At 51.4% G+C, this 20916-nt stretch overlaps 1 protein-coding gene across 1 annotated transcript in view; it reads left to right on the top strand.

Moving 5' to 3' along the window:
• NOX5 (NADPH oxidase 5) overlaps window positions 1-15859 on the top strand; it is a 34307-nt gene extending 18448 nt beyond the window's left edge. Inside the window, exons 11-17 of the mRNA XM_087856824.1 lie at window positions 1618-1809; window positions 3442-3486; window positions 3822-3946; window positions 4196-4280; window positions 5189-5288; window positions 13985-14151; window positions 15081-15859. Coding sequence (XP_087712950.1) covers window positions 1618-1809; window positions 3442-3486; window positions 3822-3946; window positions 4196-4280; window positions 5189-5288; window positions 13985-14151; window positions 15081-15212 — 846 coding nt within the window. The 3' untranslated portion in view covers window positions 15213-15859. The remainder of the gene's footprint in view (window positions 1-1617; window positions 1810-3441; window positions 3487-3821; window positions 3947-4195; window positions 4281-5188; window positions 5289-13984; window positions 14152-15080) is intronic.
• The last annotated feature ends 5057 nt before the right edge of the window (window positions 15860-20916 follow it).

Below are 20916 nucleotides of genomic sequence, written 5' to 3'. Positions count from 1 at the left end.
GCAGCTGCTGTATACACTGGCTGGATGGCTGCATAATGATGTGATCCAAGAGCCTGACCACCCCAGGTCCTCGCTAGTCCCATGTCCTCCGTTAGAAGCCAGGGGGACAGTGGAAAGAGAGAGGACACTGAGAACAGAAGAACCCACCTCCACGTCTCTGCGCCAGCACGTTCGAACTGTACGGCCTCGCCTACCTCCAGCTTACCGAGCCTTAGCTTCCTCATCAACGAACTGGAGGCGGTTCCCATCCTTGGCCTCCCTTCCTCACACGATTATTTTAAGGGTCGACAATGGAATGAATGCCGGTAAAGTACTGAGTTGACCAGACAGCAGGGTCCTCATGGACCCTTCATCATCCCTGTCCACAGCGCCAGTGGCGGCATTGTTACCTTCCGAGCCCTGACGAAACCCACACAGCTGACAAGCTGCCAGTGTCTGGAATGAATACGGGCTCTGGGAAGTTCTGGAGGAATACGGCGAGATCACAGTAAGAATAGACAAAGGAGGCGGACGGTGCCTGGACACAAAGCTAGTCGACTGTACCGCTCAGCTGGGAGTCATGTTAAAATGGGGAAGCCCTGCCCAGGGTTAAAGGAAAAGAAGCCCCACGTCCGGCTCAGCCCTGCCAAGCCTTTGTGGAATTTAAAGTCCGGGGAGAAAATAAGGTGGAATGCCGCCAGGCCAGACCAGAGGCAGGCATCCCTCTAGAAAGATGCAAAGCTTTGGGAAATGAAGGGGTGGGTAGAAACAAGCAGGGCGTTCTCTGCTCTGCATCAGGGGAAGGAGGAAGCTGACTTTCCCAGCCAGGTGAGTCCTGCGCCCCAGGAATCAGGGGGTAGACACATTAAAGGCTGTGTTTCTTTGGGACCTTAGGCCCCACCGCCAAAGAATGAGTTGGCACAATCTTTCCGGCAGGCAGTCTGGCCACGCGTATGAGCATCTTAAATATGTAGACCCATTGGGCCGGCCATCCCATTTGTAGGGCTTTGTCCTAAGAAGATAATTGGACAGTTGCACAGACGCTGGGGATCTATCAGCAAGCAGACTTGACGCAGTCCCTGCTTACCTTGCGGAGGGAGAGATAGACTGCAAACCAAATACATGCGTAATGTGGCAAGTGAAAAATCAATGCTATGAAGAAAAATAAATCAGGGTAGAGGGATAGAGACGGGAAAGGTGCTACTTTATATATGGTGGTTGTTAGTAACGAGGAAATGGGAATCCTGGAAATGCCCAACAATAGGGGTGTAGCTAAATAAATTACTCATCACGCTTATCATGGGATAGTAAGTCCCTGAAAATAGAGTATGTAAATGGATATGCATTTATGTAAATGGACTAGCATGGAAAGCTAGATGTACTGTGTGGAAAAGGCAGGTTAGAAAGCGGTAGGCTTCATTTACGTAAGAGTGTGTGTGTGTGTGTGTGTGTGTGTGTGTGTGTGTGTAAGTAAAAGTCTGGGAGGGCATCGAAAAATGTTTAGAGGAGCTATTCCGCTTTCTTCGGGTACTTTTTCACTTTATTCTTTCAAGTCCTATAACATGGAACTCTACAAACTAACACGTATTGATTTCGTGATTTAAATAATAATGCAATTTCCACTTTGAAACCAAACAGAGTTTGCCGAGCCAGCCCACCCATTCGGCAACCTCGGTACAGGGAGCTGTGGCCTGCAGCAGGGACGTCACCGTGGAGCTGACCTCCTACAGGCCCAGGGGAACTCCACAGCAGGGGGACCAAGGCCTGGTGAGCCTGGGGACAAAGGAAGGGGCTCCAACACAGTGGGGAGCCCCGGCCGAGCTGGGCCAGGTAAGGCTGCGGAAGCTGGGGCTGGAGGTGGGAGGGAGAGCCGGAGGGTCTGTCTCCTGGGTGGTAGGTCCTTGGAACTCCGGAGAGAGTCCTTAAGGGCAGGCCCCAGGCATGAAGCCCCAGGCAGGACGTGGTGTCCCCACAGCCAGCCAGCGGCGCACCCCCTTTGCAACTTTTGCATAGTTGCACTGAGAATCTTTCCAACCTGACATCTCTCTTACTCCCCAACATCACTTTCAACCTAATTGCATTTAAAAGGACGCTTGAGATGGCTGTCTTTAATGGCCACCTGGTAGCCTGTGCCGGCATCAGAGGATAACTCGAAAAGTAGAATCAATAAAAACCCATGTAATTACACTCTTGCCCGATGTTCCTGCTTGCTAGTGCCCTGAACCTGAAGCTGAGCCCCACTGCTCCTCCTCTTTCTCTCTCCAACTCCCGCTTTTGCTCCTTTTCTGTCTCACTTTTGCAAAAGAAAAAAAAAAAAGGTGGCACTGGTAAGTTCCATGTTAAAGATGGCTAACCGTGATGTAGCCTTTCTCCCTGCAACCGGGAGGCTGAAAGGACCGTGGCTCTTGTGCGGTGTTCCCCTACACCAGTAGTTCAAGTCTGACACCGTGGGGGACGCAGCATGCAGGGGCCCCCACACCAAGAAGCAACGTGCTGTGATGGGACGAGCACCGGACGGTCAGCAGGAGACCCAGCTCTACCCAGAGCACTTTGGGAACTTGGGCAAGTCATTCCCACGCTTTGAGACCGGGTTCCTCTTCGGAGAAGTGAGTGATCGCTTTGGATGATTGCAAAGGTCACTTCTAACTCTGCCTTCCAGCACCAGACAGAGAACTACCCCAGGCCCCTGAGGCCTGTTTGGTGGGATCTCCTTCCTTCACCTTCTGGAAGGAAGTGCCCCGACCCCCCAAATCTGGTCTGCCGTGTGCAATCAGGCAAAGCAATCAGGCAGAGCAGACAGAGGAGGCCTGCTCCCCACCCTCAGTGGCTCCCATCTGCAAGCCCACAGCAGGGTCCCCAAGGGCAGGGTGGAGCTGTGAGCCAGGCCAGCCATTGGCTTTTCTGCCTGGTGCCGCTGGGCAGGGCTTCCAGAAGGAGCAGCTGCTTCAACTGAGCTGGGCTCTGAAGGGTGCGCAGGAATTTGCCAGCTGGGGAAGAGGAAAGGGCCTTCTAGGCCAAGGGAAAAGAACATTCAAGGCCAGCGGTGTATCTGGAGACATGGAAGTTATGGGACTGGCTGGACACTGGGGCGAGTGAGTGTTCTCCAGTCACCCCCCCCCCGCTCAAGGCTGACTTGTATTGGACCACAAGAGCCGATTGTTCGATTTTCAGGAGCTGTAAGAGCCAGTTGTTAGACACGGTCATCACAGTGGAAGGCATGACAGCAACGTTTATACCGGAAATCTCCGGACACTACCCATCAGGAGTTTGGTGTTGTTTTCTTTTTCGGAAGAGTCAGTTTACCAGCCCATCACTGACATTCTCCCTCAAAAGGGTTCTGTGCTCCCTGGAATGCTTGGGGCAGAGAAAGCAGTTCCCTTTCTGTAAAGTTGCTCAGACCGGCAAGGGCCGGGTGGCCTCTGAGCATTGCCTGATGGGCCCACAGCTCTCTGCTCCCTGCAGGTCTCTGAGATGTCCTCTGAGAACCACCTGTTTTGTAACATCAAGGTAAGAGGCTCCGGCGGGCGGACATGACCCCTGCTGCAACCAGAGAAAGAGAAGCCCCAGGTACCCCAGTTCCTCAAGTCCCCAGGTATCCAGAGAAGGGGACCAAACCTGTCCCTTCGTGGGTGCCGGGTCCCACTCTCAGCAGCTCTGCCTTCGCACATTGCAGGGCTCTCCCAGACTTGTGCTCTGAGCACTACAGTGGGAGCCACTTAGGTCTGGGCTCCAGCCCAGGAGGTGACTGCGTGCATATAACGGGGGGGGGGGTGCTGAAGCCTTGGGGTCCAGCTCTCCCAGGCACCCAGCCCTCTCTCTCCTCCAACGCCCCCCGTTCACAGTGCTACATCGATGGCCCTTACGGAACCCCCACCCGCAGGATCTTTGCCTCCGAGCACGCGGTACTCATCGGGGCGGGCATCGGCATCACCCCCTTTGCTTCCATCCTCCAGAGCATCGTGCACAGGCGGGTGGAGAGGCTGCCAGCCCTGCCTGCACCCTGGGGCAGAGTCCCAAGAAGCCCCCCCTCTCCTTTCCTCCCCTTCCTCCTCCTTCTCTCCTTTCACCCTTTTTTCTCTTTCCTCCCATGTCCAGCCTCCTTCTCTCTTTTGGCTCCCTGCCACCCCGCCCCTTGCCCCCATCCCCTGCACTATTCTTTGGACTGAGAAGTCTCATACCCGCCCCAAATTCAAAATCACTCATTGCCTCCCCTCAGGCACCAGAAGAGGAAGCATATTTGCCCCAGCTGCCAGCACTCCTGGATGGATAGCATCCAGGATGAGGACATGAAGCTCCATAAGGTGAGTGTCGCCTCCTACAGGCAGGCCTCTGGGCCTTCTCCCCTGGAAACCTCCCTGAACCAGAGCAGGCTCTCTTGGGCAGGTGCAGGGGAGGGACAGACGGATTTCCTCCCTGCTTGGAATGACTGGTCTCTATGCTTCCTTCAACACCCCATCTTCTTCCTGGTGCCTCCCAAGCCATCCAGGACTCCCCCGTCACCTCTGGGAGGCATTCTGGGCCCAGAAGATGGAGTCCCACTAAAGACCTCGGAGCCTGAAAGTCAGGCAGCTGGGGTCCAGTTATCGCCATGATGTGAACTAGCCATCACCTGGTGGTGGCTTTAAAAATGAAAACGTTTGCCTTTTGAAAATTCATTATTTTGTATAGACCACTTAAAAGAGCTTCTGAAAAAAAATAATTAACTGGGGTGCCTGGGTGGCTCAGATGATTGGGTATCTGCCTTCAGCTCGGGTCGTGATCTCCAGGTCCTGGGATCAAGCCCCATGTGGGGCTCCCTGCTCAGCGAAGAGCCTGCTTCTCCCTCTCCCTTGTGTTCTCGTTCTCTCTCTCTCTCTCTCTCAAATGAATAAATAAAATCTTTAAAAATTTTTTTTCTATAAAAAAAATTAACTATTGTCCTTCTGGGTTCTTTGCAAGCTTAATATTTCAGAACACTGCTTGCTATAAACAATAGGTTTACAGAAAATCCTGACCTGGCAGTCAGGAACCTGGGTCCTGATCCCGTGCTGCTCCATGACCTAGGCAAGGTTCCTAGCGCTGCAAGCCTCAGTTTCCCCCTCTGTTAAATGGGGATGATAGTGTGCGCCCTGCTAACACCAGGGTGGTCATGCAGGCACTGGGGACCGCAGGTGCGAGCGTGCTGTGACCGAGGCAGTGCCAGCTCTGAACAGAAGGGCCCTCTCCCCAGGTGGACTTCATCTGGATCAACCGAGACCAGCGCTCTTTCGAGTGGTTTGTGAGCCTGCTGACCAAGCTGGAGATGGACCAGGCCGAGATGGCACAAGAGGGTAGGAGAGGGGCAGGGCCTGGGGAGGATGGCAGCAGGCGGGGGTTCGGGCTCCGGGGCTTGTTAAGAGAGTGTGTAGATTATTCCATTCCTATCAAAAATGTGGGGGAGAGAGGAACGGTTTTTCTCCCCCCACCAAAATGTGACATTTATAAACCAAAAAAAGAGGAGAGAAAGGTATTCATCATCCCATCCAGCTATCCAGACTATTCCAGGCGTTTTAAAGGATCTCCTCATATTTTTTCTTTTTCACATTTTACAAAAATGTGTATCCTCCTTTTTTTCTAATTTCTCTCTTTTGTGGCATTTCTTTTCATTCATGATGAGCACCTGATGAAAATTTCGATTCCCAGGCCTCATCCCAGCCTTTCAAATCAGGATCTCTGAGAGCAGGGCCCAGGAACGTACATCGTTTTATTATTATTATTATTATTATTCATTTGAGAGAGAAAGAAAGAGCAGGGGGGAGAGGCAGAGGGAGAGGGAGAAATAGGCACTCCACCGAGCAGGGAGCCCGATGCGGGGCTCGATCCCAGTTCCCTGGGATCATGACCCGAGCTGAAGGCAGACGCTTAACCACTGAGCCACCCAGGCTCCCCTCACCAGGAATGTCCATCCTAATGTGCTTTCAGATGACTCTTTTTTTTTTTTTTTTTAGTTTTTAAGGGATAAATTACATGCCATAACATCCACCAATGCAAGTTTACAAGGACTATCGTGACATTATGACAAATGTGTACAGCTATGTAACCCCCACCACAGTCAAAACATGCGGCATTTCTGTTACCCCCAAAGTTTGCCCATTCTCCTTTGCATCAACGCCCTGTTGCCATTTGCGGCCCTCGGCAACCACTGATCTGCTTTCAATCACTACAGTTTTGCCTTTTCTAGAATCTCCTGTAAGTGGATCATAGGATGTGCCGTGATTTCTAACTTCCTTCACTTAACATAACATCTTGGAGACTCACCCATGTTGCTGCATGTATTAGAAAGTAGCTAATTCCGGGGCGCCTGGGTAGCGCAGTCATTAAGCATCTGCCTTCGGCTCAGGGCGTGATCCCGGAGTTCCGGGATCGAGTCCCACATCAGGCTCCTCCGCTATGAGCCTGCTTCTTCCTCTCCCACTCCCCCTGCTTGTGTTCCCTCTCTGCTGGCTGTCCCTGTCACAGAAATAAATAAAATCTTAAAAAAAAAAAAAAGAAAGTAGCTAATTCCTTGGCGGTGTCCTATCTTATGGATATACCGCAAGCTGTTTTGCCATTCACTTGGGCATGGATGTTAGAGTTATTTCTACTTTTTGGCCATTTGGAATAAAGCCGCCCTGAACATGTGCCTGCAAGTCTTTGTGTGGGCGTATTTGCTGGGTAGTATGGTATGTGTTAAGTTTAACTTTGTAAGGAGCGGCCAAACCGGTGTTCCAAAGTGGCCTTACCATTCAGTGTTTCCAACAGCAATGGATGAGAGTTCCGGTAGCTCTGCAACCTTGCCAACATTTGGTATTGGCAGTGTCTTTCGTTTTAGCCACTCTAGTGGGTACGTAGCAGTATCTCGGTGTGCTCTCGATTTGCATTTCCCTAACGACTGATGATGCTGAACGTATTTTCACGTTCCTGTTTGCCGTTTGTGCATTCGTAAAGTGTCCGTTCAAATATTTTGTCCACTCCTTAAACCTAGATGTTTGCCTTCTGTTTTACTAAGTTGTAAGAGTTCCTTATGTATTCTGGAAACCGGTCTGTGTCAGGGGCACATTTGATAAATACATTCTCCCTGTCTGTGGTTTGTCTTTTCATCTTCTTTTTTTTTTTTTTTAAGATTGTATTTATTTATTTGACAGAGAGAGAGAGCCAGCGAGAGAGGGAACACAAGCAGGGGGAGTGGGAGAGGAAGAAGCAGGCTCATAGCAGAGCTGGGAGCCCGATGTGGGGCTCGATCCCAGGACTCGGGGATCACGCCCTGAGCCAAAGGCAGACGCTTAACGACTGAGCCACCCAGGTGCCCCTGTCTTTTCATTTTCTTAAACTGCCTTTTGAAGGACAACATTTTGAAATTTCAGTTATGTCCAGTTTATCCGATTTTTTCTTTTATTCTTCATCCTTCTGTGTCCTGTCTAAAATCTCTGTCTCACCAAGGTCATGGGTATTTTCTTTTATGTTTTCTTCCGGAAGTTTTGCAGTGTTCGCTCTTCACTTCCATCGGTCCCCTAGTGAGTTCCACAGGGTAGAGGACACTAGGTCACGAGATCGATTGTATTCCTATTTACTAGCAACAGATAATTAGTAATGAGAAGCTTTAAACCGAAATTTTAAAAACATGAAATACTTAAGGATAAATTTAGCAAAATGCGAGCAAGTCTGTACACTACAAACTACAGAACATTTCTGAGAAGTGGTTTTCTCTATGTTTCTTGTATTTGTAATTCATTGAATTTCTGGGATGGATGGACACGTTTTCATCAAATTTGTTTTCCTAGTTTTCTTCAAATTTGAGTAAATTTCAGTCATTCTTTCTCTGCATATTTTTATTTTGTCTCTCCTTCCTGTCACTTCAATTACACGGTTAGGCTGTTGGATATCTCACAGGTCACTGAGACTTTGTCCCCCCCCCCATCTGTGCTTCATTTTTGAGTTTTCTGCTGTATGTTTTCACGTTCACTGATCTTTTCTTCTGCAGCACCTAATCCATCCATTCCATCCTCATCAAAATCCCAGCAGGTTTTTAAAAATAGATACTGAGAGGGGCGCCTGGGTGGCTCAGTCCGTTAAGCATCCAACTCTTGATTTCTGCTCAGGTCATGATCTCAGGGTCGTGAGATCGAGCCCTGCATCAGGCTCCATGCTCAGTGTGGAGTCGGCTTGAGATTCTCTCTCTTCCCCTCCCCCCACTCATGCACGCTCTCTCTTTCCAATAAATAAATAAATGTTTTTTAAAAATAAATAAAAATTGGGCACCTGGGTGGCAGTCAGTTAAGCATCTGCCTTCAGCTCAGGTCATGAACCCAGGGTCCTGGGATCAAGTCCTGCATCAGGCTCCCTGCTCAGCCCAGAGTCTGCTTCTCCCTCTACCTCTCCCCCCTGCTCGTGATCTCTCTCTCTCTCTCAAATAAATAAATAAAATATAAATAAATAAATAAGTAAATAAGATACTGAGAAGCTGATTCTAAAATTTATTTGGAAAACCAAAAGTCCCAAATAGCTATTAATCCTGTCCATTGTGTTTTCATTTGTGTCATATTTTTCTTCTCCAGAAGTTCCATTTGGGTCTCTTCTATGACTTCCATTTCTCTCTTCATCCTGGGTTCTTTCTTTTATTTCTACATTCTCTCAACCACACTTTCAGTATTTGCTGTGATATGTTTGTCTGAGTCCATCATCTCTGTCATTTCTTGGTCTGCTTCTAGTGATTCAGTTTCTCCTAGTTATGGAACATACTCTCCTACTTCTCTGCATGCCCGATAATTTTGTTGGATGTCAGGCATCGTGAACTGCGTGCTGTGTGTTCTGGATTTTGTGGTATTTCTTTACACAGTACTGAACCTTGTTCCGGTGCGTGGTTACATTACTCAGGGGAATTGGGATCCTTTCACAACTTGCTTGGATCTTTTCTTAGGGAGGGTGCAGAGTGGGCGTTAGTGGGGGGCGACACTTCTGCGGGCTGCATGCACTGCCCTGAACATTACAAGGTCTCTCCACTCTTGCTAATGGAAACACAAACTATTCCCAGCTCTGTTCGAGCTCCCAGTACCGTTCAGCCTAGTGTTTTCTGGTAATTTCCTTTCCTGTATGTATTGGTTAACACTCAGCCAAAGACTTAGTGGAAACTTTATGCAGATTTTTGGAGGTACCTTCTGCCCTCCCTCTTTCTCTTCTTCCCCTTGCTCTTCTTCTTTGCAGTTCCCTTTCCTCAGTTTTGTGACTGGCAAATTCTAGCTGCCTTGTGTCTCCTCAGCGCAGTGAGACCAGCATCAGGCAGTAAGCTGGGGTTCACCTCATCTGTTCCCCTCTCTCAGTGACCCCAGTTCTGTGCTGCTTGATCACATGAGTGTGGAAACCATTGTTTCATATCTTTTGTCCATTTTTCTAGTTGTTTAAGGTGAGAAAGTAAATATGATTCTTTTTCCTCCAACATAATTTTTTTTCACATTTATTTATTTTTAGAGAGAATGAGAGAGAATGTTCAAGCAGGGGGAGGGGGAGAGGGCAAGAACCTCGAGCAGACTCCAGGCTGAGCACAGAGTCCGATGCAGGGCTTGATCTCACGACCTGAGCTGAAACCAAGGGTTGGACGCTCAACTGACCGAGCCACCCAGGCGCCCCCCAACATAAATTTTTAGTGTCCATAAGCTGCTAGTCGACATGAACAGGTGGAGAAGCATCGGTATGGATTGGGGGTGAATGGTCAGGATTTGTCCTGAGGAGGTGACAGTCAACAGGGGGAGAGAGTGGCCTAAGGTACAGGTTAAACAACTTAGCACGTACGAATTATTTTCCCGTTGGTCCCTTCTTTTATGCTTTCATCAAAAATGAATGTTGTGGGGGGCGCCTGGGTAGCGCAGTCGTTAAGCGTCTGCCTTCGGCTCAGGGTGTGATCCCGGCGTTCGGGGATCGAGTTCCACATCGGGCTCCTCCGCTGGGAGCCTGCTTCTTCCTCTCTCACTCCCCCTGCTTGTGTTCCCTCTCTCGCTGGCGGTCTCTCTGTCACATAAATAAATAAAATCTAAAAAAAAAAAAAAAAATGAATGTTGTGAATGTCCCCCTCCCCACCCCTAAGGGTTGCTGCCTACGTTTCGTGCCGAGACAAGGCTTAGTCTGTGCGATAGTGTGTCTCTCTGGGCTCGTCGTAGCCTTCACAGGTCACCTTTATGGGATGCTGTGTTTTCAAGTTAACCTGTTAGAATCATTGTTTTGTTTTACCTACAGAATAACTCATATGAGGAGGAATAGCTTTAGATATGCTTCTAACTTTAGAGAACCGGTGCGGGGGAGGTTTTACTGGTTGAGTTCCGTGGAACCAGACCTTATTTGGGTGTTTAATGATCCTAAGGCTTCCATGAGTGAATTAAAATTCCTATGATAAAAGTTTATAAGTTCAAGTAATCAAACGCAGTTTTTTTATGAGAAACATGCAAACAGATGTGGTTTATTATAACAAATGTGCAAAGCCCTGAAGCACAAGTCAACAGTGTTTGAAACAGAACTGGTAAACTTCAGAATGTGGCAATAAAGCTCCTCGCCCTTTCTTGTAAATAACAATTATAGCAAATATTTATAGAGCCTCGATGTCGTTCTCAATGCTTTTATGTATATTAATTTATTAGAAACTCAATTTTAGGATGACAAGCTGGGGGGGAGTTTAGATTTCATTTACATTTCCTGGTTACTGGTATATAAATATTTGCTATTTGCTTCTTCCGAATCTGTGTAAACAAAGGATAACAGCAAACCTGGTGCTTTGCATTCTCAAAGCCACTTGAGTCAACAACTTTATTACCTCAGATTTCTTCCAGGGTTTTTCATTAACTGCAACAGAAACCCGTGACTTCTGATTTCAACTTTAATTATTTACCAAGGTTGGAGTTCAAGAATGTGTGGCCTATCGCTTTTAATTTCTACAGCTTAAGCTTCAAATATTCTGTTTGAGTTTGAATCTTTATTCTATCCCATTATAGCTACCAAAACTTGGGGACATTATTGGGGCGCCTGGGTGGCGCAGCGGTTAAGTGTCTGCCTTCGGCTCAGGGCGTGATCCCGGCGTTCTGGGATCGAGCCCCACATCAGGCTCCTCCGCTGGGAGCCTGTTTCTTCCTCTCCCACTCCCTCTGCTTGTGTTCCCTCTCTCGCTAGCTGTCTCTCTGTCAAAATAAACAAATAAAATCTTAAAAAAAAAAAAAACTTGGGGACATTATTTAACTGCTTTGCTTCAATTTCCTCATGCGAAAAATATGGATGGACAACCCACCTCATAGGGTTGTCATGAGGGCTCAATGAGATCCTCTGTGCTGCACACAGAACAGTGACTGGAGCTTACTAACTGCTCAGTAAAGCAAGCAGCAGCAGTCGGAATAGTACTAGTAGCAGCGGTAGCAATAGTAGTAGCAGTAGTAGTAGTAGCAATAGTAGCAGCGGCAGTGGTAGTCATAGCAGTAGTAGTAGCAGTAGTAGCAATCGTGGTAGCAGTGGCTGTAGTAGCGATCATAGTAGTAGCAGTAGTAGTAGCAGCAATAGTATGAATAGTAGTAGCTATAGTAGCTGTAGTACTAGTAGCAGCAGTAGTAATCGTAGTAGTAGCAGTAGCTGTAGTAGCAATAGAAATAGTAGCAATAGTAGTAGTAGCAGTAGCTGTGATAGTAATAGTCATAGTAGCTGTAGTAGTAATAGTCATAGTAGCAGTAGCTGTAGTAGCAATAGTAGCAGCAGCAGCAGTAGTAGTTGTAGCAGTGGCTATGTTAGCAGTGGTAGTAATGGTAGTAGTATCTGTAGTAGCAATCATAGTAGCAGTAGCTGTAGTAGCAATGGAAGTAGTAGCAGTGGTAGGAATAGTCGTAGTAGCAGTAGCTGTAGTAGTAATAGTCATAGTAATAGTAGCAGCAGTAGCAATAGTCGTAGTAGGAGTAGCAGCAACAATAGCAGTGATAGCAATAGTTGTAGTAGTAGCAATAGTCATAGTAGCAGCAGCAGTACTATTCATAGTAGCAGTAGCAGCAACAATAGCAGTGGTAGCACTCACAGTAGCAATAGTAGTAGCGGCAGTGACAGCAGTAGCAGCGGTGGTAGTAGTAGCAGCAGCAGTAGTAGTAGTAGCAGTAGTACTAGTAGTAGTAGTATTTCACCGCTATACGATGTATGGTACAGTCAGTGGTCTGCCACGCTCCTGCTACGGGACACATTTTTCTGATTCTCCACTATCATATATAAAGCTGCAATTAATATGTATGTGCACAGAGTTTATTTCCTCCCTTTGGATGATTTCCTTAAGAGAATGTCCCAGAGATAGAATGACCGTCTCAAACACAACAGTTTTGGAGAGGGCGGAAACCCCATGTCAGGTCCTTCTCCAGAGCGCCTCCTTCTCCCTCCCACCACGGTGTCGCTTTCCCCTTCCCCCTCTCTGGGGGATAGGGACTCTGAGGGAGTGGAAGAAGGGTCAGGGCTCTCTCAGGCGGGTGTCCCTCATGGTACCTCTCGTTCCTTCCCACGCCGCCCTGCCCTACTCAAGTGAAGTGATAGGTGAAATAAAATGGATTCTCCCTCCTAGCCATTTGCATTTTAACAGGGACTGAGGCCTTAAGCCAAGGGAAAAGGGGGCTAATGGAGCATGTGAAATAATTGAGAGCTGGCTGGGATGGCATGAATCCTTTGGTCTTGGGAGAGGAGAAGGATGAAGTGATCATCAGCTTGTGGAGCCAACGTCCCAGATCAGGCGCCATCATTCCTGGCTCTGACCAATGCGCAAGTGGGAGGACCATCATTCCTGGCTCGGACCAATGCGCAAGTGGAAGGACCATCATTCCTGGCTCGGACCAATGCGCAAGTGGAAGGACCATCATTCCTGGCTCGGACCAATGCGCAAGTGGAAGGACCATCATTCCTGGCTCGGACCAATGCACAAGTGGAAGGACCATCATTCCTGGCTTGGACCAGTGTGCAAGTGGAAGGTGGTATCTGCCAGCCTCTTCCCTGGCGTGGCCCACGTGGAAAATGATAACATTTATCTGTCGTAGCAGGGAAAACGGAGGCCGCTGCTTGAGCACAGAGGGGCCCACCAGGGAGCTCCCATTGCCCTGAGAGCAGAAGGGATCAGTATCTCAGCAAACCCGTCCCACTGCAGGCACTGAGCAGTGGACACCTGCCAGTATCCGGGCCTGTGTCCAGGCAGATCCAGGCCAATCTCTGCCCTGTCCCTGCTGTCCTCTGGCTCCCCTTCTGGGATGCGGCTCTCATCCTATCACACCCTGCTCCGATACCCACTACCGGCCCGCATTGGCCTGCTGGGCACTCAAGACCCTTCCCATTGCGGCCTCAGCGTGTGTCCCATCTCATCTCCCATCTCCTGCTGCCCCGTTCAAGGATCCCGCACTCTAAGCAGGCAGTCACCTCACGCCCCACAAACACATCTGTCCCAGCTTCTCATCCTTGGCTCATCTGTCTCCCCTTCTTAGGATGCCCTCCTTTCCCACACCCCCTCCCAGCTTGGAATCGTGCCCCTCTCCCAAGACCTGTCCCAGTCCCCACCCTCCCAGAAAGCAGCTCCACCGGCTCCAGCCCCTCTCTATAGATCGGTAGCATTTGCCATCTGACCCACTCATTCAACCCTTGACCCTTTGGTCTCGGTTATCTTTTTGGCTGTGCCTGGCCTCTGTCCCCAACCAGACTGAACAGACACCATGAGGTGTGACAGGGCATGATCTTCGGAGCCCAAGGACTGCTGTGCCGCCCTGGGGTGCGTTTCCCCTTCAAGTCCTGGGGTGCTGTGGGGTGCAGGTCAGACAGCGGATGCGGCACTGTGTACCCTCCAGCAGTGGGCCATCTTGCCTTTCTAAAGCGCTGGGCGCTTGGAGGTTGTGGCGAGCACAGTGGCTGAAGGTGTGAGTTCTGAGCACTCGTGCTCTCGCTCCAAGCCCCGGGGCACGGGCCCGACATCCTGCCCTGTCGCTATCACGGGCGCCAGCCCCTCAGTGCTGCCTTTGCCTCCCACACCCAGGCCCCTTCCTGGAGCTGCATATGTACATGACCTCTGCACTGGGCAAGAATGACATGAAGGCCATCGGCCTGCAGATGGCCCTCGACCTCCTGGCCAAGAAGGAGAAGAAGGACTCCATCACGGGCCTCCAGACACGTACCCAGCCTGGGCGGCCTGACTGGAACAAGGTAAAGGCCAGCGAGAGCCCCGCCACCTGCAGGGGGACCAGTGGGGCTGAGAGGCTAGGGCAGTGGCTGGGGAGATTAGGGCCAAGCAGGTGGGGACCGAGCACGAGGCCAGCATCCAGGGTCCAGCTGGGAGCTATCATGGGCTCACCTTGTTCCATCACTGGGCTCAGTTTCCCCATCTGTTCAGAGAAGAAGCTAGCCAGTTTGACCTCCTAGGCCTCCCCCAGCCCTGACTCCCTAGGAACCGGGGTCAGAAGGCCTGAGTAGACGGGGTCTTGGGCAAGCACCAAGTCCTATCCTTCTCAGTACACATGGAAAGACTGAGCCCCAAAGGCACAACAGTTTGCAGTCTTTCTATTTTATTTCTCAGATAGGTTTTTAAATTATTCTTCCCCCGAGCACTTACCAGAGTGCAGTTCGTGTGAGGTGCCGGAAGGTACTGCTTTTCAGTCTGCGGGCGATAGTCACGCCCAGAGAGATTAGGGCACCAATGAGGGCTTTCCGCAGTGGCCTCCGTAAGCAGAATTTGGGGTGGGAAAGGGTCTTCACTGGGGGGACGGCTGGACTTTAGGAAAGAGACATCTCAACGGAGGCACGTGACTGGCGGAGCAGTAGTGGGATGTCCGGGGTTCAGCGTGCCCGTGGGGCCCTACTGCTGCCCCCCAACACTGCAGTCTCCCCGCAGACGTGCTCCAGATGTGGGTCTTTCTGGTCCAGCCCCTTCCTGGGGTTGAGCCACTGGCCCCTAAATGAATGGCTGCGTGTTGGACCCTCTGCTCTGAAGCCAAGCATCTGTGCCTTGGAGCTCCTCGTGGGGACAGAGGGACGTGGCTGCCGACACACGATGTTGTCAGCTCCAGCTGGGTGTGTCCTTACACCACAGGCTCACTCCCCTGCCTCTGCTCTCTCCTCCCCCGCGTGGGCTCCAGGTGTTCCAGAAAGTGGCCGCTGAGAAGAAGGGCAAGGTGCAGGTGTTCTTCTGTGGCTCCCCAGCCCTGGCCAAGGTGCTCAAGGGCCACTGTGAGCAGTTCGGCTTCAAATTCTTCCAAGAGAACTTTTAGCCTCATCCCTCCCAGTTCTGCCCAACCCACACTGCCAGCCAACTCCATCACAGCGCTCCCAAGCCCCACAGAGGCCAGCCTCAGAGGACCCACCTGGTCCTGTTCCACACCCAGAGTGGGAGCGCCCAGGGCCAGATGGACTTCCTTCCAGACCCAGGGCAGAGGGTGGCGGCCTGCGTGGTGCTGCCGTGCATTCTGGGATTGCTGAGAAACTGACCACGCCAGAGGCCGGCAGCTCTGGAAGGGGCAGGGGAGGGGGCTTCCCAGGCCACTGGCCCTCCGAAAGTCCTCTGAGGGAGCCTTCCCCTGCAACGGTGGTCCCGCACCTGCCTAATCATCACAGTCATTCAGGATTTTATCCCAACCTTGTATTATGAAGCTTCGCGAACATACAGACAGCTAAAAGAATTGCAGAGTGGACAGGCATACCCACTTGCTGGATTCCTCTGTTAGCAGTTTGCTGTATTTGCCTTTCTGTGTATTATGCATCTGTCCCTCTGTCCATTTCAGAGCACGCTTTGCCGTATTCACAAGACCTTTCTTTACCTGTAGACTCCTGGATCCCACTCCCAGGAATTCTGATTGTGAAGCTCTGGGGAGGAGACCCGGAAGATGTATTTTATTCAAAATCCATCCTCTTCGGAATAAATAAGCAGCACATTGCCTACTTCTCTCTCTGTCGCTGTCTCCCTAGCGGTCTGTGTCTCCTTTCCTCCCTGCCTCTCTCCCTCTGCCTCTCCCCTGCGTGTGTCCCTCTGTGTCCCTTCCTGGCTCCACATGTTGGTTTCTCCCTTCTCCCCATGTACTGAGTCATCACAGAAATAGGAAGGAGACTGTGTGTGTGTGTGTGTGTGTGTGTGTGTCCATGTGAGGGGGACACAGGAAGGCAGTGTGCCTGGAAAGCATGCAGCTCGTTACTTGAACTCACTTGAGCCAGCCTCCCTGGCCACCTCTCTGAGTCTGACTCTTCATCTGAAAAATGGCCCTGATGACATCGCCCGGTCGCAGTTGTTGTGAGAGGAGAATGAGACATCAGCATCAGGGCTCGGGACATGCATCTTCCATCCCCGCCTGGCTCTGTGTCTCAGCGTCTTCTCCCCAGGCAGCCTCTGTCGCATCTGTCACCGTGTGGCCGGAGTACCTTGCAGAGACAGCAAATGCCGAAGTTCTCCTACAAGACACGTTGTGGAGGGCAGGGCTGGGAGGGCTGGCCTCGCCCCTTCGGATCTTAGCTGGGGGCTCCCATCTGCCCCACACCGCCAGCCCCTGTGAACCCTTCAAGTTCCTGGGCACCCTCCCCGTTTCAGCCTGTCCTGCTAGTTCTCTCCCTTCTGCGGGATCTGAAACACTCCACCCCAAACCCGCCTTCCAGGGGTTCGAATCAGGCATTTTCCCACAGAATTGCAGGTTGTGCCTTGCTGTGGTGCGGATTGGAAGACCCAGAAGAGAACAGGTGAAGCAGCTGGGTGACGCCGTGATGATGACACCCCTTACAAAGAGCTGGACGTCCAAGGGGGGAGCTGGGACCCAGATGAGGGGGCGGGTGCAGAGGCTGAGCAGAGAGGAGCGATGGAAGCATCCTGGGGGTGACCAGGAAACAAAGTCGGTGGGGAAAGTTCTCTTCCCAAAGCAGCAGCGAGAGAAGGGGATGGTGGCCAACAGCGTGGAAGGGTGCCCTGGGGAAGAGGGCAGAGTGCTCCGTGGGGACTGAGGCAGACAGGAGGTGGGAGAAGGGACATCGGAGGCAGGAGGAACAAGAGGAAGAGCTGGCAGCACCACAGTGAAGTGTTGGGTGCAGAGGGCAGGGAGGAAGGGAGCCGGGCCTCACTGAGCCCCTCCACGCTCGGAGCCCGCACATCTGGGAGACCTGGTGTCCGGGGCCTTCTACACGCGACCAGGTTCCATTCCCAGCAAACCTGGGGGAGGCACACGACTCACGGCGAGGAGTCGAGTTACCAGCCTGAGGCCTCACAGGCTAGGAACCCATTTCCCCTGCTGATTTGGTGCCCCCCCCCCCCCCGCCGCACCAGACTTGCTTGGGGGGAAACTGTCACCCTCTGTGGTGGAGAAGTTAACGAATTGCCTGTCCTGACTTAGGGCTGGGGTACGCAGCGGCAATGTGCAGAAGTCATTTGGGAAGTTGGCAAAGCAGAGTCTGTTTAGCGTAGGACTTCTCTGTCTTTCTGTCTGTGTATCTCTGTTCATCTAGAGTTTTATATCGCACAGAGGGTGGGAGCAGTCGGAAGAACATGAACCTAGATTCTAAAATCCATTAAGGGCCCACAGGTTTGACTTAAGACCGCAGGAGTCCAAGGCTTTCTCTCCAGACATACCCCAGTTGCCCACTGGAGGGCGCTGCGGAATCAGGGATCTTGGAGGTTTCTTTTGCTGGGAAGGAGACCGGTGCCCGAGCGGCAGTGAATCCAAGACCCGCCAGAGGAGACCGCGCCCCACCCCGAAGCCTGGCTCCAGACAACACCTCCAGGCCCAGACGCGGGCAGTCTGTGAAGTCAAGAGAATTCATTTTCAAGATCAGAGTTCCTCTAGCTGCCAGCCCCTAACAGCACCTCACAGATGCGCACACAGACGCTCTCCCCGCCACGCCCCCCACATACCCTCCCTTCCTGGGACCCACTGTCCAAGTTCTGGGGCTTCCCACGGTTCCATCTCTCAGGTCAGAATAGGCCTGACTGGGGGAGAGTTTGTAGGTCCAGACCCTGCCCTGGCTCTCTGCCACCTCCTATCATTGTAGGTGGCAGGATCCAATGTGTGGTCTGTCCGTCTGGGTGTTGCCTGGACGTCCAGATGGGGACTGTCCTACCATCAGCAAGAAACAAATGCATCCGTCCGGCTCGCTGACTTTCCTCCTTAGACATTTGTGGGTCTAAGAGGGCTAAGGCAGATGCACAGAAAGAGAGCAGAGGGAGCACAGGCGAACTACAGAAAAAGAGTGGCTTCTGTGGGTGTGAGCTGCGAGCTCCCCAAGCTCAGGCCTGCGGCCCCAGAATCTAGCACAGACGGAACGGCAATAGGCCTACCCCGCATGTCGACTCCCACAAAGCCAAGGGCCTACCTACCTGGCATTATCCTCGGGAAGGAAGGGTCCTCTGCATATAACTGTCATTTGTCATCTGGGAAACAAAGGCGCGAACTCGAGCCTGCGGAAGGAATCCCTTCGCCAGGCTCCACGACGCTGCCCTGCTCCAAGGACAGCTCTGACAGAGACGGCAGGCATCCGTGAAGTGATGGGACAGGCCCACCCGAACGAACGAGACACACAAGTGCAGTCTATTAATACCCAGAGAGCCAACGGGCGTTCCCGGGAGCAGGGGTGACGGCGGCCACATTGAGAGGCGTCACCAGCCTGGCAGACAGAGTCAAGATTAGGGAGGGATTAGAGACAAGACTGGCGCTGGGCGAACACCTTGGAGATGCGCAGGGAAAGGGCCTTTGGCCTCTGAAGTCAGGGCACTGGCTTCCACGTTTGCCTCTGTCCCCGTCAGCCATGTGACCTCGGGTCTGCCCTGGGATCTCTCTGAGCTGTCGCTGCCTCATCTGTAAGACGGACAGATTAAGGATGAATATTTTACAATGCCAGTATATGCATAATCCTTTCTTAAAAGATCTGCAAAAAAATACATGTTTTTCATCTGTCTGCTTTGGGAAGTGGGAATGGAGGGAATAGGAAGGAAAGGATTTTGTTCGGGGGTGGTTTTTCTGGGGTTTTTTGGCTTTTTTCTTTTTATCTTCTACCCCTCCATAAAGTTCAAAGTTTTTATGATAAAGGTCTATAGGTTTTACAGTTTTATCTTTTAAAAAAGGATGTTAAGCGAAAGAAAAAAAGAAAAAACCACCTCCCGTAAGCCAAAATAAACGCGTGTGCGTCTGGGGCGGGGGATAAATCGGTAGAAACGTATTGAAAGGCAGGAGACACACCAAGCGTTCACAGCGGCCAACGGTAGAGGAGGTAAGGGAGGACTTTGACGTTTTCCTCCTTCCTATTTTACGGATCCATGTATTACCCATGTAACGGTTCACACTCTGGTATAGAAATTTTCCACCGCGCTCTTCAGGAATTGCTTTTATGATCGTTTCACTTCTTAATCTATGTCTTTAGGTTAAGGCCTGTATAGTTTTTCAAGAATAAACATAATGGAGACATTGAGGTGTCGTGAAGATCCTGAAGACCGATTAGCTCCCAAATGGAAGTGTCTGGAACGCGGCTGGGCAGTGGGACTGGCCCCTCCAGCTGGGGGCTCTGCCCGACCTCTTCTGAAAAGGGAGGTCGCTGCGTAACCAGATTCAATGTGCCAACCTGTGGGCCCCAGCCGGTCTCAGGAGTAAAGCTGGTCCGCGCAGACTGCAGAGGCCGTGGGCATTCAGGAGAAGCTGCCTGCGCGGGGCTGGGGCCAGCAACAGCCCAGCCTCGCAGGCCAGATGCCGGGGGCTGGGGGGCTGGGCCGGGGGATGGGGGGAGGCACTGTTTCTGCTAAACAAACACTCAGAGTAACCAGGATCCCCGACAGATTGATGCATCTTTTTATGATCTGTCTTTACAATATGATGACTCTCTCCTTTTAAAAATAAGATTAATTCAGACAAGACATTTATTTTATGGGCAAATCCATCCCAGGGGGAAAAATACTCAAGCTGAACGGCGGAGATGGCTGGAAGGAGACTTGACTCTGCAGGAAGCTTCCAGCCTCCCAACCCGAGCCACGTGGCAATGGCCCCAAAAGGGCTCCCTGCTCCTGCCCGTGCACAAATGGGGCCATCTGGAATCATCCCAGCTGGGTGAGGGTAGCCCGCTGGAGAAAACAAAATAAAGAAATATAGGTAGTGAGTTGCTGTGTGGTAAGCAAGAAAGGGGCACATTTTTTGGTAAAAAAGTTCTGAGTTGCACCCAGATGTGGTGGGATATGAGTTTTTATATATAGATGAAGCTTGTCTTTAAATGCCCCTGAAGAGAGTTCAAAAGACATGAATTATTTGTCTCTGTGTCTCTGGGGCTGGAATAATGTTACCACCTGGCAGGCGCTTGGCAGTGTGTCAGGAACGTCTCTGCCACTGCGGTCCCTGTTTCAGCTGGTGGCACTGGGAGGCAGCATCGACTCCTCTCTCCCCCACCCGCCTCCCCCAGCCAATCACCGAGTCCTGTCAACAGGACATTCTACGCATTTCTCACATCCATTCCCTCCCCCCGTTGGCCCTGCCCCCTGTTCAGTCCCTCAGTTGCCTTTCGCCCAGACCCTTGCAGCAGCCTCCTGCCCGGTCTCCCTGCCTCCAGCCTCTCCCAGCCAATCCACCGCCCCCCACCACTGTTGCAGATCTAATCACACACCTTCCTGTTGGATAACTGTCCCTTTGATGTCATCCAAGCCCTGAGACAGGCACCCAGGCCTCCCCCATAAACTAAGCACTCAGTTACGAGACCATGTTATTTCCGGCCCTTCCTGACCCCTTGTGTCTTGCCAATGCCCATCTCCCTCTCCGTGTTCTAGAAACACCAGGTAACAGAGCTCCTCCCAGACAGAGTACCTCCAAGCCTTGGCCTCCGCAGCGCCTGACACGAGGAGCGCCCTTCCCCACCTTCAGACTAAGGTTTCAGAACATTTCATCACCAGCCCATCCGTGAGGGCTGCCTTGCCTGGTCCCTCTCGTCGCAGAATTAACAGCCTCCTCTGTTTGATGGCACGGGACCTAC

Source organism: Ursus americanus, chromosome 28 (assembly GCF_024610735.1).
Source record: "Ursus americanus isolate L20-20 chromosome 28, mUrsAme1.1.p, whole genome shotgun sequence".
Lineage (NCBI taxonomy): Eukaryota > Metazoa > Chordata > Mammalia > Carnivora > Ursidae > Ursus > Ursus americanus.
Note: the sequence above shows the minus strand (reverse complement) of the source record. Positions and strands in the feature narration are given on the sequence as shown.